Raw genomic sequence first — 18,536 nt, 5'->3', positions numbered from 1 at the left:
CTAATTCTGCTTTGTTGTTTTTCTTTTCTTGATGCTGTATTTATAGATGTCTTTTTTTTTGTCTGTTTCCATAAACCTACTCCAGTCCTCTTATAACTCTTCCTTTTTCCTTTCCATCAAAGCATTTTTATTTAGATTTTAATCAGATGCTTATAAAAAGACACCTTTGTTCCTTGTGTAAAAGATGCAAATGGCTGTCAGCTGCAGTCATTCAAATCTGCAGTTACCTTTATCTCCTTTTTCTTTGAAAGGCAACCTTGAACTCTGTACAAAATAAAATAAGTTCATCTTAAGCCCCAGGTCATATTGATTTCAACAACTAGTCCCAAAATAATTTTTAACTCTTTTTCTCTGCTCTCCTTTACTAACAGTGATCATAGTGGAGGAATTTGAAACCTTTCCCACATCCCTGCAGTCCCTATTTAATGTCCGTGGTCACCTGAGCTGCAGGGGTAACTGTTTGTTAACAGATGCATAGGAGTGCTGCCCAAAGTGGGGGAAAATGTGCACTTATTCCTGGGGGAATACACTACAGGGAGTGCTTGGAGTCCTCCTCTGGAAGGGAACAGCTGCCTACTGTTTATGGAGGTGGTTTTATGGGTACTACCATGCATCCCAGCCCATCCAAGAGGTATTGTTCTGGGAACACACGTTTTACCTGTAACAGAGCTGGGACCTCACCTCAGAAATGATCTCATCTGCCATATTACAATTATCATATCTGTGCTGCAGGATGGCTCAAACCAAAATGCTGATGGCCAGGATTGGTAATAAGACTGGAAAAAGCCATCAGTGAGTGAAAGAAGCGACCTTGTCCTCTCCTGACCTCTCTGTGCCTCCTGACAGGTTAAGTGGTACTTTGCCTGCAGTCTCTTTGCTTTCCTGAAATCATGAGTCTGTGTTCTTCATAGAATGTACTCAGAGCTGTTTACATTACCAGGTGTTATTTTTTCTTTCCAGTGGAAAGAAAGGTGGGTCCCAAAGTGCTCCTCGGTTAGAGAGAGCAGCAGAGGTTTTGTAATCAAGCTCTGTTGATGCTGAAGAGGCCAATGGAGAGGACTTCTCATAGCAAGGGCTGGCAGGCCACAGCTACCAAACTGATTTTTAGAGTTCCTGGCCCTATGGGCCAGAAAAGCTTGCTCCAGCCTCCAGAAGAATGTCCCCTTTGGGAGCAACTGAGAAGATCTGTTGGTCTCCCTCTCCCTCATAACAATAAATCCATTTGCTACCAAGCCCTGCCCTCAGCTTTTCCTCTCAAAAGACAATCTCTCTATGATCCCATGCTGCAGAAGGAAACAGAAGGGCATTCCTCCTCTGCCTTTCCTTGCCTTGCCTTTCCTTCCTTTCTTCTCCTTCACTCCTTACACATTTGTTTCTCTAAAGAAATCTACATTTGGCATCCATCTTAAATGCAAGGAAGTATGAGATATGAAATAACAAGCATAACTTCAGATTGCTGTGTAAACTCACACACTTTGCAAACACTGTGCATACTTAATCTGCAGACATAAATCAGATTATTTTGCAGAATTTCTCAATTGGATTATCTTTATGCCTGGGAAATTACTCTTCTGTCTATTTCTTTAGGGTTTGCATTTAATAGATGTTACCCTTATATAAATCTACTCTTATCTAAGTTCCTAACTTAAAGGTAAGAAACTGAAGGTTTATTCAATTGGGAAAAAAATCCAGTTTGGGGATATATCTGTGATCCTCCTCCTATGACCAGTTTTCACAAAGTAAAATTAAACTGTATTTTAAAAGAAAATTTCAAATACCACCACCAAAAGATAAACTGCTAGCTGCCACAACCCAACTATTTTTTTTTTGTTGAAAGTTCCCAAACATGGGTCTTAATACGAGTACAGTCCTGTGGTGGCAAATACTTTTTAACTAAGTTCTAGAGGTATTTATCTATCACCAGTTTTCTTCACATTTGACGTTCATAAACTCCAATCTCATTATGGAGAAAACCAGAAATTGAGTACACTGAGGCACATTGTTGTTCCTAAAATGCTTTTTGAAACACTTCTAAGTGGTTCTAAAGCAGTTGTAATAAATTATTTCATATCATGTCATATTTCCCTCGCAAGAGTACTGTGCGTAAGTTCACAGTCTAAGTTTTGGAGGACTGTTTTCCTGCTGAGAGGTAAAGTTAACATATAAATAACTTGATCATCCCAAACTGCTGCTGATATAAAACCTCCTCCTAAAATATATCAGATGTCATCACATGTTCCCTATGAAAACAGAAAGCCCTCGTGTCTTTAGCTGTTGACTATGAAGCTGATACCTTTCTAGATGAAAGATTCTTGACTGTTTATTAATCCAGCCATATCCAAATGGCCTGAATTCCTTCCAAACCTTTGAGCCTCTTGTTTTGTGTAAGGCTGGTGCCTCTGGGCAACCAAGAGGCAGCCAAGAGGAAATGCGGAGAACAGGGACTTTACCAGGATTATACACAGCACATCCCTAAGTCTCCACTGTGAGCCTCGGCCTTTTCCATTTCCCTCTTTCCACACAGCAATGCTGCTGTAGGCCTGCTGTGACAGTTCCAGGCCACATCTTTATAGCAAAGAAACCTAAGTTACTTTTATATCCACAGAAAAAGAAAAACAGCAATAATTTACAAAACTTTAAAAGTACACTTAAACCTTAGAGAAAGTAGTGGGATCAGCCAAGCTCTCTCCGATCATTTTAGAGATTAGCCTCTAAGCCTGCTGAATGGTCTGTGGTAATCTTTTACAAGGCATTTCATAAGCAAACAACCCCACAGGCTATACTGCAACTTTACACGGGGCTGCAGATTTGGAGAGAACTTTTTGGGACACACAGCTCATTCAATTCTCCCAACACAGTGTGCAGACTTAGACCCAAAGAGACTCTGATTTAATCCTGGGTTTCTTATCAACCCTCTGAAACATGACCTACCTCTTTAGCTGCTCCCAAGCCACCTCTTTCTAATTAAAGAGAGCGGGACTGTAAAATGCCACATCCTGTACCCATTTGGCTTGGCAGATTTAATGAGCCATTGTGGAAGAAACAAGGTAATGCCCTCAAGCCACTGAAGACTAATCCACTATTCCTTTCCCACCTCCGCCCTAGTCATTCTACTAGCAAACTCACACCATCAGTTGCACAAATTGCTCTCTCCTTGAAGGGTTTCTGCAGACGATTTTTCTGACAGTTTTACGTCTCTCATAACTCGGGTTAGCTGTGCTGTGGCAGCTGTGGGGCGGTGCTCTCCCCACCCCCCACGATAAATGCCCTTTTCCAAAGCAGATGCAGCACTAACAGGTCAGCTCTTATCTTCTCAGTGCGGCCCGAAATGAAAGAGCTGTGGGTAAGGCAAAGGCTGAGCATCAACCTCCTCCTCCTTCCCACACTTTTCCGCATGGGGCTGTATGGGGCTTTGCTGGGAAAGAATGAAATAAATCCTCATGATCACATCCCTGTCATGCAAAGCTTGAGAGACATGCCTGGAGATATTGTCACAAGCTTTCCTGTTTTCTTCCTCATCCAGGTTGTGTAGCAATACTTCTAGAAGCAGAAATGTTGGAAGGAGAACTAAATCTTCTTCTCTGACATTTCACTGTTTCTCATTAAATAGAAGAGAAAGTGTCACGATGGTTTGTAGGGATGACTCCTAGAAACATTTCTTGTACACTTTCCTACTATTTTGGCATTGTGATTTTAAATTGTCCTTTAATATCCTCCCTCCATCCACATACTTCCATCCCTCAAGGATATGTCTACTTATCAGAGAAGCAGAATATAATTTTGTATAATCATGCAGTAGTTTTGGGGTTTCTCCTGCCAAAGCTCTGTATTTTCTAGGCAGAAGTCATTTAATTGAGTAACACCATCCTATAGGACTTCAGCTAAAGTTTTCCTCAGATAAAGGCTGAAAAGCCACTCAGGTAGAGCTCAGGTCTGGGTTAACAGTCAGTGAAACAATGCAGGATTTCTTTCAGTCCTCTGCTCTGATTGCAGTGTTGCTCAATTCCTCCTGCACCTCATTCAGTTCAGCTCCTCAGATTTTATGAAGGTGTAAAAATACCACATGAGTTGGAAATATAATATGGCATAAGTAATTCCCTCAGCACGCTCTTTGAGGGAGGTGTAGAATAGAAATTGGTCTACTGGCCACCATAAAATTTTTAAGAAGGAGAAATTATGTCATAGCCACACTAACACTAAGGTGCTCTAAAGTTAAAATTGTTCTGATCTGTTCTCTTCTGAAATAATTGCCTAGCTACAAACACTTCCACAACAATGACTGTGTTTAGCAGGGCTTAACTTGTGCTCAGACAAAAAGAAAAAGACTGGGAATTGTTTCTTGTTGGTGTAGAGTTCCATACCTTGTCTATCAGGAGAAAATACTTAAGATAGATCTGGATCATATGGCATAGAAAAGACAACACCTATTAAAAATATTGCACAAAACACTACCAGGACTTCAAGGAAGCCATGACATAATACCAGTGGTTCTGTTGAATGTGAAGTACATTCCTAATGAACAGATTAATTTGAGGGATGTTTTTCTTAAATAACTATGAACATGAGAGCCACAGAATCTTTCAGGATGATGTATTTGCTTCAAATGTTACCTCAGTACTGTCAAACTCTTTACTGAAATGTGACATCCCAAAAAAAGAGAACTAAAGCGATCCTGCATTTAATGGAATATGAGAGAAGAATTGCAAGTGGGTGGCCAGTGGGAAAAACACAAGGTAAAAGCACACTGCCCATCCTAGGAATGCCTTAGAGAGGAGGATTTGTGTGAAGCATAGCAGAGCTGTCTGCTAGGAACTGGGAATAGAGTGCTTGATTGTATTTGATCATTAATTACAGGTTGGGAAAAATCTGAAGATTCAAAGCACTGCCAGCACAGTCTTTTCTACCCATACCAAGTCCGGAGGAGTCATGCCAAGGACTGGGCTGTGTAAAGTAGCATGCTTCTGGTGCCAGACAGTACAAGCAGCCTCTTCAACTTCCTTATTCACCATTTTCTTCCTTATTTCTACTCTTATTTTCCTAGGAGAATGTTTCCAGCCATGAGGGTGAAAATTACAGGCTTGGATCCCCACCAGCAGTATTATATTGCCATGGACATTGTCCCTGTGGATAACAAGAGATACAGGTAAGCTTTTCAGGGGCAGAGAAAGGAATCTTGTACCAGCTTTGCTGTCAATGACAGCCTAGGACAGACACCTGCATTAAACACCATTGCAAAGATGTGCTGGAGGAGACCCTGTTGATTTACACCAACATAGTTGATTTGACCAGAATCTTTAGACACAAACTCAGAGTTCTAATACATTCTCTTGCACTTTTGGAATGAAATATTTCTCTTTTCAAGTAGCAGTTTTTAATTGAGGAGATCTCTGCCATGCATTTCCTGATTGACACAATTAGCAATGACTGTCTGAGGGAACTGGAGTTATCAATGGGGGTTATCTCCAGGGGCTGAGTTACCTCCAGCACCTAAATCTACTTCCTCAAGAAAGGCAAGGAGCAGTTTGGAACTAAGCCAGACCCCTCAGGTCTGGCCTGAACTGGATTGGGTGATTTCTGTTTCAGAAATGCTCACTGTCCAGCACAGCAGCCTCAGTGAATGTTGGTCCCTGACCTACAGTTTGGAGTCACTGAGAAACTTCCCACTGCTGAGCTAAAGACAGGAAGAGGAGATTTCTCTGATATTAATGGGCTTCTGATCTTAAAAAATACTCTGGAAAACTAATGATCCTCTGCATGCCAGAAAACTCTCCGGACTGATGTGATTTATGTATTCTTATTAAAAGACCCCTGAGAGCAAGTCTTTTCTCCAAGTAGTCTTGACTGAACCACATTTCAAGGATTCAGAATTGAACCCCTGCTTCAAATGCTAAATACTACATTTTTGTTCCCAAATTGTACAGAGCTTTTTCCTCAGGAAAAATGCTTTTCCTGGGAAGCAGAAAGATAGTGTTTGATACTCAGCTGGATGTTTTCCTCTTTCAAAGAGTGTGGTTCTAGCAACACTGACATTGAAAATACATTCATTTTCTTACCCTGCTTGGCCTGTGCAGCCACATAGAGCAAACTAACAGGAAAGGAAAAGACTCCTCTTTTTTTTTTTTCTTTCCCCCCTCCCCAGTTTCTTGTGGCAATACAGGAAATTAGTCACTGTTTGTAGGTAAAGACTGGAACATCTTAGCAGAGCTGAGTAGAGACCCAACAAGGGGCAGCACAGGGCAGAGCTCAGAGGTGTCAGTAGAACTGTTTGTGAAATGCCTTTGAGGGAAGGAGCTGCAGGGCAGGAGAAAAAATATGTCTAGGTAAAGCTGAGGTAGAGAAATGTATGGCATATATAGGATGGCTAGAACAGGAACACAAAAATAATTTTTTCCTCTAATCCCACTGTATGTAATGCTATATGGAATTTCCTTTTTTGCAACATTTCAAACCAGAAATTCTGTTTTAGCAATTGTTTTACTGGTGTCTATTGGATATTGCCCATTCTGGGTGAAGCCATATGTGTTTTCCAAAGTCTGGTATGAGATACAATGCAGATTTCCATAAATTGCAGGGTATTTATTAATATTTTCCGAGAGGACTTAGTTTACTATATTTTCCAGCCTCTTACTCTGGTTCAGAGAGGGTTAAGGAGTTGAGAAGGCACATGTGGCAGAGTTTTACAGGGAAAATAACTGCAAGGTGGTTTTAATAAGGAATCAAGTCTGAACAAGTGGCTCAGGGGTAATCTGGCTTTCATTTAGAAGGTAGGAGGTTGCAATAAAGCACATTCTCCCCTGACTGCAAATGAGAGCTTGGGGTGCATGAGGGTGGCAGGGGAGGGGGAGCCCTGGATATGTTCCTGCAGTGAGTGAGTGAAAACCTCCCTTAGCCACCTACCCTTCCTCTTTCAGGTATGTGTACCACAGCTCCAAGTGGATGGTGGCTGGCAATGCTGACTCCCCAGTGCCCCCCAGGGTTTACATCCACCCCGACTCCCTGGCTTCTGGAGACACCTGGATGAGGCAGGTGGTCAGTTTTGACAAGCTCAAGCTGACCAACAACGAGCTTGATGATCAAGGCCATGTAAGTTAGAAGTTAATCCTGGTGCCTACTGTCCTAGCCTTGCTCCTCTCAGACTTGAAAGGGTGCTGCTGCTGCTTTGATGCTCCTGTGTCCTGTTGGGCACACGTGTCTGTGGTTGCTTCCAGATTTATGGAATTTTTTTTGCTATTTCAGTGCTTTTCTTCAAAATGTTGCCTGACCCTATAAAGCACCTTTCTCTTTGCTCACAGCACAAACTTTGTCTCATACATGCTTGTAAGAAAAGGATCATTTTCTCTTACTCCATCCCTGCTTTCTTGTACATCTGGATGTTGCATAAAATATTTTTTGGGGAAAAAAAAAGTCCTTTTCCTTTTGTTTTCTCTTCAGATAATCTTACATTCAATGCATAAGTATCAGCCTCGTGTTCATGTCATCCGCAAGGATTTCAGCAGTGATCTTTCTCCTACAAAGCCAGTTCCTTCAGGAGATGGGGTGAAAACCTTCAACTTCCCTGAGACTGTTTTCACCACAGTGACAGCCTACCAAAACCAACAGGTAGATCCTTCATGCTCCTTTTATGTTGTGCCTTCACAAAAATGTCAGCGTGCTCTTTGTGACTGAGATGCTAACTTCTCTGAGAAGCATAGAAAAGTTACACTTTACAAAAAAAAATAAGAAAAAAGAAAATAAAATGCTTGCTTTCTCTGGGGTATTGTGTAGACATGAAGGATCTAGCCAAGAAACCACCTTGAAGATAAGATGGCTGTAGCTTTTACTATAAAATAAGCAACATAGAGCAACTGAAAAGAGATGTGTTGTGTTCAAATTTCCTTGCTACCTCATGTACAAAACTAGAGCATCCTGTCCTCACTATAATTTTAAGGCAGTACAGCTATAACTCCAGATCAGTTCTCTCAAAGACAAAGCAGTTGGCCTTTTTATAGCAGTGAAGGAAAAAGTTTTGAAGACACTCAATCTCTTCAGTTTGTTGACAAAATAAGCTTTTGAATGTATGTATTGCATATAAACTGAAACTCTCATGCCTGCATGTCTTGTGGGATAGGGGTCAGGTAAGGCGTCAAGTTATGCACCTGAAATTTAGGAAAGTAAACTTCCAGTTGTGCAAGGAGATGGTCATTAGGATCTCCTGAGAGCCTGCCCTTAGGAACAAGGCATGGAACAGAGCTGGCAGATCTCTAAGGAAGTTTTCCATACAGGATGGAAAGAAACAAATGCACAGGCAGCAGAAACAAAGACAGGTATCCTGTGTAGGGACTGGGTGAGGAGGGACATGGCAAAGCTGGAACTAGACCTGGTAAGGGATGCAAAGCATAACAAGAAGGGATTCTACAGGTAAGTTAACCAGGAAAGGAAGGTTAAAGAAAGGTGTACCTCCTCCTGGTAACCAATGCTGGAAAACTGGTAACAACTGATGAGAAGGCTGAGGTACTTAACACCTTTTTTGCCTTAATCTTCAAATGAATGAATCCTCTCTTATCATACATCTTGAGAGGATGGACAGCAGGATGGAGACTGAGTAAGCAAAATGCTTCCCATTGTAAGTAAAGATCTGAAAAGAAGGCATTGAAGTGACATAATTGCAGTCTTGCAGTACCAGAAGGGAGCCTACAAGAAAGGTGGAGAGACTTTTTACAAGGGCATGTAGTGAAAGGATAAGAGGAAGGGTTTCAAAGTGGAAGAATGTAGGTTTAGAGTAGATGTTGCAAATAAATTCTTTGCTGTGACAATGGTGAGGCACTGACACATGTTGCCCAAAGAATCTGTGGGTGCCCCATCCCTGGAAGTGTTCAAGGCCAGGTTGGATGGGACTTTGAGCAGCCTGGTCGAGAGGAAGGTGTCCCTGCCCATGGCACATAGGTTTGAACAAGATGATCTTTATGGTTCCTTCCAACCCAAACCATTCAGTGATTTTATGATAATTTGTGATTTTACGACAATTTTATTATAATTATGATAATCCCATTTTATGATTCGGGTCTTGCATAGTTCCCAATGATGAGGCTTAGTATTGGCTTTAGATACCACAAGGAAAAGATGTTGCCACAGCAGGATTCTTTCTCTAGGGACCTTGACTTTATTAGTGATCTACACTTTTCTTAAACTAGACTTCAGTCTTCTGGGACTGAAAGACAGACCCATATTAAATCAGCTTAAGGCAGATTCCAATATGTTACCAATTTTTAACTATTGTGAATTCTAAAGAATTAGTGAAATGTTACAGAGTTTTTTTATTTTGCAATGTAAAGGCAGCACTGGTGCAGACAAAGGTCCCATGACTGCTTCTTTTTTCTTCCCATGACTCCCAGCTTTTATTCCTAGTCTGGTCTCCTTGACTTAAATCAGGATCCACAATGGATCAAAAATATTGCAACACACTGGTGGGTTTGCTATCATTGCAGTATGGGAAACTTCCTGCCCCCCTTGTCCAAATGCAGATACTCCACAAATCTTGACTGTAGATCAGACAAGGAAGGAGGATAGGGAAAGGAGAAGAAATTACAGGAATTAAGCCTGTCATTCTTCCTTAATGACCAGAATTATAAGACATAATTACACAGGGAGGGAGATGCTAAAGGAGGGATCCCTGTCAGGGATTGGCACCATAAGCTGCCTCACCACACAGAAACACTGACATTTCTGTCTCTCTGATTTCCAAATGTTTGGGGATTGTGTTCAAAAAGATCTGGGGGACACAATCACATTTTTATAATATCAGTAAGGAGATTCTGGTGGGCTGGAGAAACATTTTCATTAAAACCAAATCTAAATCCCCTGAATCTGCCTGCATGCCCTCCAGTGGCTACAGAGTGTTGCCTTACTGGGGGAAGCGTCTCTGGAAACAATTGTAAAATGTTAGCAAATCCACCACAGGGATTCCCTCTGCTGTAATTCCATCCTCCACAGAACATATCTGTCTCTGTACACACAAGTCCCAGGACAGCTGCAAAGTCAGGCTAGCGGAAATTAAGTTCACAAATTAAGCTTCTGCAAAAATAGGAGCTGCATTCCAGATCTGAGGTTAATATCCAGAGTAAGGACTTGGTTCTGACAGAAGCAAAACACCTGCAAATCCCCTTCAGATCAGACTGTATTAAACTAGTCCCTTTCGAGCAGTTTCAGCAAAACCACCTCAAATTTGGTAGGATCTGAAGATCTCACTTTTCTTTCATTCCAAACATAGAATCTCTAAGACAAGCTGAGGCTGGCAGAGAGAAGTTCTCGTGCTACTCCAGGTTGTGGAATAGCCAACAGGGAGTATAATACCACAGGCTGCAAGGTCAAAATCCCAGTGTTATAGTCTGTATTTACCAACATGGAATTCATGCTTAAAAATAAGGCAGGAAGGAAGATTCCCCCAAAGCACTCAGTCTGGCTGCCACCTCCTTTATTTAGAGGAGGGAAAAAAAAAAAAAGAAAAGAAAATTTACAGACCAGAAAACTCTTGAGGGCTGCCTAGATACTGACCAGAACAACAGCAACATGCAGGTGTGACTGGGTGGCCACCTGACATCTTTGGGGGCTGTAGCCTGTGCTTTTCAGCATTGTTTGAAGGTCCATGAGTTGCATCCAGCTGCTGGATATCTGGAGTGTTGAGGCTGAGAAAACTCTGATAGCAGCCAAACTTGAGCAGTGTGCCTGCTTCCCAAACCATGTGGCCATTGATAAATAACAGCTCCTGGGGCTTTGCACCTGGTGTACTTCTACTCCAGGAACAACTTCTCAGCCCCAGCACTGTGCCAGGTTTCCTAATGCTACCATGATCTCTGTCTCTGGCGACATGTTTTGATAAGCAGATTATCTGTTCATGGATAATGGAAGGGCAAAATTGACAGAGGTCTGGAGAAACAAGTGTGAAAGATCATTTTGGAGTTGGCTTGGGCAAGAATGGAAATAATCCATGTTTTTCATCTGTTGAAAGAAAAAAATTGAAGATATCAACTAATTCTTTTTTTCTTCCTTTTAGATCACCAGATTAAAAATTGACAGAAACCCCTTTGCCAAAGGTTTCAGAGATTCTGGGAGAAACAGGTAATAGAAGCTTGTTTGTGTTTCCTCACTGATCTCTTCCCTCCTTTCCCTCATGGGTGCACAGGGCATATGTCTATGGTTGAGAAAGGCATTTTTTTTCTTTTAAAATGAGAAACAGAGATAGAAAGACAGGGGATTGCAGATTGTAAAACAGACAAATAGGTCACAGCTTAACACTGTGCAAAATAATTATTCATTATTACATGTAGGGTTGGCTGAAGGACATTTTTAAATTTTAATTTTCACAGGTAATGCCAAAACTTGGAGAGCAAATGCTTGCTTTATGTTAGGAGAAAAAAGAAGTTTCTCATAGGTGTGAAGGATAAAAGTGCAAAAAATGTTCTAGTTCCAAATAATTTCAATTTTTATCCAACAGTGTCCAATGGTTTCACTTTGACTGTGTTGCTTAATTTTGTCATGATTTTTATGGAAAAATTAAGTATAATGCCTTAAATATTATTTAGAAGAAATCATATTTTAACAGCACAGTAGTTAAAATGGAGCTTTAATCAATCCCCCCATTGTATTGCTAAAAGACATTACAGAGTTATCAAAAAAAGGTAAGAAAATCCAAAAAAGTTTCAACTTTTTCTGCTGTTCATGAATCCTACAGCAGAATGTGCAGCAGATCTAAATATTTCAGATCTAAATGATGTAGGTATCCTTTAAATCAGTGTAACAAAGGCTTTAAACCTTAATTTATACAATTAGACCTATATGACTACATTACAAGAAGCCTAGGGTTGTAAAGCAAAGCTCTGAGTGTGCAGCCCAGGGTAAAAGTTGTGTGCATAGCCCTCATTTGCTGTCCCCATGGGCGCTGTAACTCAGTTTTACTTGCATGCTCCTGTTGTGTGTGTTTACCAGGACTGCTGTCTCCTTCATAAGGAAGTTTGGTGAGGTCAGTGCTCATGAATGGGCAACTGCCCTGTGTTTTCCACCACTCACTTCAGTGCTACACTCTCCATCATCCCAAAGAAGGCATTTAACTGACCTAGAGCTGATGGGAGCTCAGCTCCCATCTTACTGAATTTATGCACGAAGATATTCCACTCTCATTTAATCCCCACTGTGATCATCAGTTCTCCTTGAGGCATATGTGACTTTTATTCTGCTCTCCTCTCCTGTGTGGGGAAAGCAAAGTGTGTCTTGGGTATGAGATCTTCCCTGTGTGCACAGATACAGCTGCACTGGGGGCAGGGTTTGGGAGAGGGATTGATGCAGTTCCAGGTACATGGTGGGCTGTACTAATGTGGAAGGCATTAATAAGGTCCTAGCTCAGTGAATTTGGACAGTTTCCTGAAAAGGTTGGGAATTGCTGATCTCTGTAGCTCATTGATTTAAGAAAGGGCAGGAAATTGCTACACGGCTGCAGCTGTGGGGAGGGCTCAGTAAGGCTCTCTGCTGATGTAAAGAGGAATTAAAATCTTTAAGGTATTACACATCAAAGGGAGCAGCCTGAGGCTTTAGGAAGAAAAAAACAGGCAAAGGTATTTGCAAGCATATATAGCAGTCAGGCGCCTGCCTCACAAGCAGGGGTCTGGCTGCAGTTGCACTGCTGTTGTCAGCTAGGGGAGGACACAAATGCTCAGCTGCCTCCTTCCCAGAGGACACATACACAGATATTCCCATAGGAGGGAGGAAAGCATTGAAGTCCAAGCTGTGTGTGGAAAGGACTTTTCAAATGGGACTTTCCTTAACTGTGCTGGATGGCTTTTCTCTCCCTTGTGACTCTGTAATCTCATTAGGATCAGTGGTCAAAAAACAATTGTGATACTCTGCAACTTCCCACGTCCTTCCCACAGCTTCAGTCAACTGAAGTGCATCTGGCTGTGGCTGGGGAAGGGGCTGCTGGAAATGAACATTTCTCCTTTGCAAAAGAAATAGGGTAATTTGAAGTATGGCCATTTGTGAATCAGGCAAGTGAGTAGTAAATGTTCAAGAGGTTTTATGTATAAAGTCTTAAAAGAAAAAATAAAGGCATGGTAGCAGCAAGAGACAGAGACACAGAATTCTGAGGAAGCTCCAGGACATTCTATTCCAGAGACATTGGATACTGAGTTAGAGCCATGATTATTTGCCAGGAAACGATGGAGGAAAGAACTCCCAGGGACATAGTGGAAGACAAAGAACTCTTAAGCCACTTCTTTCCTAGGATATTTCCTTTCTGCTTTATGTTGAAGCTCTTCCATTAAATGGAGATGGATATTTTTCCTCCACTTATTTATTGTTATTGTTTCATTACTGTGTCCTGCTGCAGAAATTGTGGAGGTGACTGTTGTTTTTAAAACTAGCTTCCAATTTAGATCTTTCACTTCCATCTGCTGGCAGCCTACCCCTTTATTTCCTCATGACTGTGATCTCCCTTCATCAGTGCAAGAGGCTGCTAAAACCCTGCTGCTCTGGGGATACCCCATCATGATGAGACTGACTGTATCCATATGGAGGAGCAATCTTTTCCCAGATCCTTTCTTGGATCTCTGTCACTTATTTTCATGAGTGTCTCTCTCCAGTCCTTACTCCCTCAGTCTTTGAGCTGGGAGAAGGAGCACTGAGGTGATTCAGAGGGTAGGATGAAAACAGCTCAGCAGCTTGCTAATGTTAAGCAGTCTTTGAGCACTCAAACCATGTTAAGTAATGGGGTTCAGGAATTTAACCATGAGCCTTGTTGGATGGCAGAGGTAGCCTGTGATTGAAGGGCAATCCTAGTTCATGTTTATTAGAGATTCTCTGTATCTGATTTTTGGGCTTTCCTCACTTTTTGCAAAAGCACATAAAGTGTCTGTAGAAATGCAACAAGAGAAGTTCCTGATGTTGAAAGAGAAGATTCCTGGTGGTGAAAGGGTACCCACATAATGTATGAATAAGGCTGGTTATTACTTGGTTGCTTTCCTGAACTTCAAGAGATTGAGAAACCAGTTTTTGACATATGGAGCTCAGCTAGCCAAATGTTTGGGTAGTGAGGGTGCAGGTTTAATGCCACAGAGGTTATTTTTAGAGACTGGGTAAAGTTCATCTGACAGTGGGATGCTTGCAGCAGCTCCTTATCCAGGAGGAAGCCAGAAGAGAAAACAGTCAGGAAACTCAAAAGGGTGATGGAAGAAAAAACCCCTAAACTGTAGGAAAAACCAGCACTTTCCTTTCAGATGTCGGCAGCTGAGGTGAATAAAAGTTGTTTGTTTGGAAATACTCTTTGAGCTTTGTCTAGGATAAGAGAGCCAGGAGGACACTTGGAGCCAATAGTTTTGCTTCCCCAGCAAACAATGAAATGATGGCCTGAATCCTGTGTGCAGTGGGAATGGCAAGACCAGCCATATGGGATGGATTATGGAGGTGCACAGATAGCTCGTTTCATTTTTCAGACAATGGAACTGTTTCATTTATTGCCTATTATTAAAACTTTATAGCACTAAAAATAAAAGAATGAATGAAAAAGAGAGAGCAAATTTTGGATACCTTTTAAAGCACTGACCTTATTAAAAAAATGCTGGCAGTGAGACCTCTTCTGATATTTTTTTTTTTACTTCCTTCATAAAGATGGTGTGAGAGGGAAGGGTTTATGGCCTGATAGATATTTTAAAGTTAATTTTTCAGCGCAGTTCCTTGGAAGAGAAAGTAGATGCCACATGGATAATGTTCAGCACACTTGGTATCAGCAACCTTCAGCAAAGGCCCTCCAAATTTCCTGGTATTTCAGAAACACTGAAAACAATTATTTTTTTGTCAACATTTATTATTGTCCCAAAATGTTTCTTCATTGGCCAGGTGGGGATCCTTTTCCTTGTTAGGGGGTGGAACACATGCACAGAATGGCACTCCAGTATTTCTGCTGACTGTGGGAGCACACCAGTGTCATGAACTGCTACAGGACAGACAGTTATTACGGTTGACAGGGATTAAATTTCTTGATTCCCAGCTCATCCCCTCAACATTTTCCTTCAAAAATAGGAATACATCACAGACATAAGAAAGGCTGGGGCTAGGGCTGTAAAATCAGTACACAAAGGTGGTGTGCCTTCTCACTAAGAGCTGTTTTTAGCATGAATTAATGTTTTTTCCTCTCCGAGACTCCATTCATAGTGTGGTAGGTGCCTAGCAGGTTAGCACACTTAAGCTGCTGTCTCATGGCTCTGGTCTGACACCTGGAAGGATGTGAAAATTCAGTAAGGATGTGTTCTGCTTAGAAGTTGCTTCAAAAACATACACAACATTTTTTTTCTGCATGAAGAAAAAGAGCCCCAAAACCCAGAAACCAAAGATAAAAAAAAAAAGAAAGAAACCCACAAGCTAATGGGGAAAAAAGGTTGGTCTAGTATATAGAGGCTTAAATTTGTGCGTAGGAGAAGTGGACATAAGTTTGAGCTCTGTCACCCACATGCTCAGAGAGGATATTTTATACACATGTTCAACATATGCAAACTTGTGGGGAGTAAAGGACTCACATTTGGGGCAGGAAGAGCCAACTGTGGAGTTTGACATTCATTCTTCAGGTACCGGTGACACCACACTGCCCTCAGCTTTGCAGGGCAAGGCCACACTGTTGCTGCCAGCAGTCACAGTGTGGAAGGGGAAGGGTGGCAGGAGCTGTGTTCACAGCAAGGGGGCTGTTGTAGAACTGCTCCCCTGGAGCAGGAGGAGGTTGGTCCCTGTTGGTGTTGGCATCTTTCCTTCCTCTGACATGCAGGGCAGGAATAGAGCAGCTTTACAAGCTACTCTGACACTCTCAGTGCAGCCATTTACCCCCTATCAGCTCACAGAGACAGTCAAGTCCAACCCTTGAAAGCAATATATTATTCCCAATTTACTGTTTTATTTCTTCTTTTTATTATGTCTTGGCTATTCTCTTTTATTCCTTTTCTTTCAGAAGTAGAAATTATATGGTGCCTTTGAGAATTGTATTGATATAGGGGAAAGTGTTAGATGGAGAGCTAGAAACTTTGAACCATGAGTCAATTGCTGAGCTGGTAATGATGTAGGCTCCTGGGAGAGGCAAGGGTAATAGATTTAATCTACTTTTAGTGCCTCCATGAGCCACCTCCTATTAGGGACTGGATTTTGCTGGAAGTGAGTTGTGAGACCAGAGCTAGAAGCACAGTGCTGGTGCAAAGTGGGGTTGTGTGCCTGGGGATCTAAGGACTGAGCCAGCCAGTGTGTCACTGCTCTCGGTAAGTTGGCCTCCCTGCTTCCCCACAGGATCCTGTGGCAGACACAGAGCAGCTGGAGTAGCACAGCTGGAACTTTCAGTCTGCATTTCTGATACATTACGTGGTTCTAATCATCAAGGCAGGTCCTTTCAACAACAGGTCTGGCTGCATTGCAACTTGCTCAGGACATTTTATTCCCCCTGGATATCCAGTACCAGAAAGTCTTCCCTCAGTGTTTGGGCTGGGGATAATTTTTTGAGGCTGCAAAAAAGGTACTGTTCTCTTCCTGGCTGTGTGTATTGAGAAGCAGATGGAGTCTGAACATGTGTGACTTACACACAGGGAGCAGAGGAAATCCTGGGGGTGGTACCAGTAGTCAAAGGGCAGCTTCTGCACACAGAGCCCAGCTTAACTGATGGGTTCAAATTCTGCCCTGCCTTGTTGCATCTGAGCTCCATGAGCTGGCAGAGGCCACTGTATTAACCAAATAGTTTTGTTGTAATGTGCTCAGCACTAGTGTGAGACTGCTATGCAGAGATGTCTTCTGTTTCTACTTCTAACAGCTTAGCAGCTAATAAACACCATGCAACAACCTCTCTTCTAAACCTCCTCTTAAAATACAGAGTTTGGTTTGCCAACTCCAATGTATTTAAAGCATCCAAGCTTCCGGGGAGACTTTGGAAAGTTAACTGAGTGAGTGGAGGCATGTGCAGAAAGACTTTTTCAGAAGGAAAAGGCAGCTCCAGTGTCAGCTCAACATCTGATGAGCGGCTCTGGGGATGTTGTGCCTTTTGCATTGAAAGGGGATATGTTCTCACATTTGATGAAGAATCTCTCCTGGTATTCACTCAGTGCAAGGGCTGTAACCTACTGTGGGAAAACAGGCTGGGGAAGGTGAGGAATGGGGAACAGAGCAGTGTACACCTTCCACTGAGGAGAACTTTTCCCGGGAAAAAACTCCAGTGGGTTTGATAACACACCTCTGTCCTCACTGAGCCTGTGGCACTAAGAGACTTCCAGCAGAGCTAGGAGTTTGTGGTGACAACAAGAAATAATCTGAGACCCCAGCCTTTCAAGAAGAAAAATTCTCACTTGGTTTTTGGCTTTTCCTCTTTGATAAATGTTTTTGGCAAGTTAGGGACCCAAAGCAGCTACATCACTGACCTTTTAGAAAGAGCATCTTACGCATTTCTAGTTGAAGTTCAAATCCAAGAAGATTCCCTTTGTGATGGCTTCTCGTAGCACTTTGAAACAGTGTCCACAACTGTGAAGTGGCAGGGAAAGGCAATTCACAAAATCTTTCTGATTACATAGTCTGAATCCCAGGCCTTCTTTATTTGCAAGACAGCTTACATCCAAAATTGTGGAGGGCCGCTCAATGACAAATTGAGTATGCCTTAAGGAGCTGACAGTCATGTGTCCCCTGGAAAGCAGACAGAAGGCTTGAGATTCTTGCTAGAAAGGAAAAAGGCATTTAGAGACCGTTAGGAACTTTTGAAATCCTGGGCTGGGGAAATTTCATTTTACTCTCGTGGTCAGCACCTGTGCGGGAAGACTCACTTGAGGAATTCACAGATGCCAAGGTGACCTTTCAGTGGCCGCTGGCAAGCAGCTTGCCAAGCAAGGTCAGAGCCTTCTTTCCTCAGTGCCTGTATCCCCAGCTGGTTGACATTCTTATTCACTCCTTCTTTTCCTTCCTTTGCACAGGACGGGGCTGGAGGCCATCATGGAGACCTATGCCTTTTGGAGGCCCCCTGTGCGCACTCTCACCTTTGAAGATTTCACTACCATGCAGAAGCAGCAAGGTGAGTGAACAAAGAGATGGCAAGAAAGAGATTGCTCTTTCTCCTGTAGAAAGAGCAGGAGAAGAGGGTATAAAAGCAGCACTGCACTTTGCTGTGTGTCCAGCGAGTGGAATGGGGATGTCATACACATTTTTGAGCTCTTGGCTGAAGTGAGAGGACACAGAGCAGAGAGGGGGATGGAAACAGTGGACAGTGCACGTCTTGTGAGATGCAATGGAATCGCTTGGGTTCCCTGGTCTCCCAAGAGCTAGAGTGCTAAGAGCTAGAAGGAGGAGGAGGAAGGATTGTAGAGTTGGGCAAACCAGCCCAAGTACACAGCATGAGTTAAACATGAAGAGGGCACAGAAAGACTGAGGAAATGCTCAACCATGTCAGACACGTTGTTCTCCATTTACAGTTTACATTTGCCATTTGTATGCAAACACAAGGGGAAGGGGGGCAGGGAGAATTTGTCTTCTGGAAATTTTAGGAGGCCAAGAATGTCTCCCTTTAG

General features: G+C 42.4%; 1 protein-coding gene across 1 annotated transcript in view; it reads left to right on the top strand.

The window, feature by feature from the left end:
• TBX15 (T-box transcription factor 15) overlaps nt 1-18,536 on the top strand; it is an 89,267-nt gene that overhangs the window by 55,135 nt on the left and 15,596 nt on the right. Inside the window, exons 3-7 of the mRNA XM_005420586.2 lie at nt 5,042-5,143; nt 6,912-7,083; nt 7,432-7,599; nt 11,030-11,094; nt 17,946-18,043. Of these exons, the coding sequence (XP_005420643.1) occupies nt 5,042-5,143; nt 6,912-7,083; nt 7,432-7,599; nt 11,030-11,094; nt 17,946-18,043 (605 nt within the window). The remainder of the gene's footprint in view (nt 1-5,041; nt 5,144-6,911; nt 7,084-7,431; nt 7,600-11,029; nt 11,095-17,945; nt 18,044-18,536) is intronic.

The sequence above is a fragment of the Geospiza fortis genome, unplaced genomic scaffold, assembly GCF_000277835.1.
Source record: "Geospiza fortis unplaced genomic scaffold, GeoFor_1.0 scaffold1, whole genome shotgun sequence".
Classification (NCBI taxonomy): domain Eukaryota; kingdom Metazoa; phylum Chordata; class Aves; order Passeriformes; family Thraupidae; genus Geospiza; species Geospiza fortis.
The sequence above is the reverse complement of the archived record's forward strand: the minus strand, read 5'-3'. Positions and strand labels throughout refer to the sequence as shown.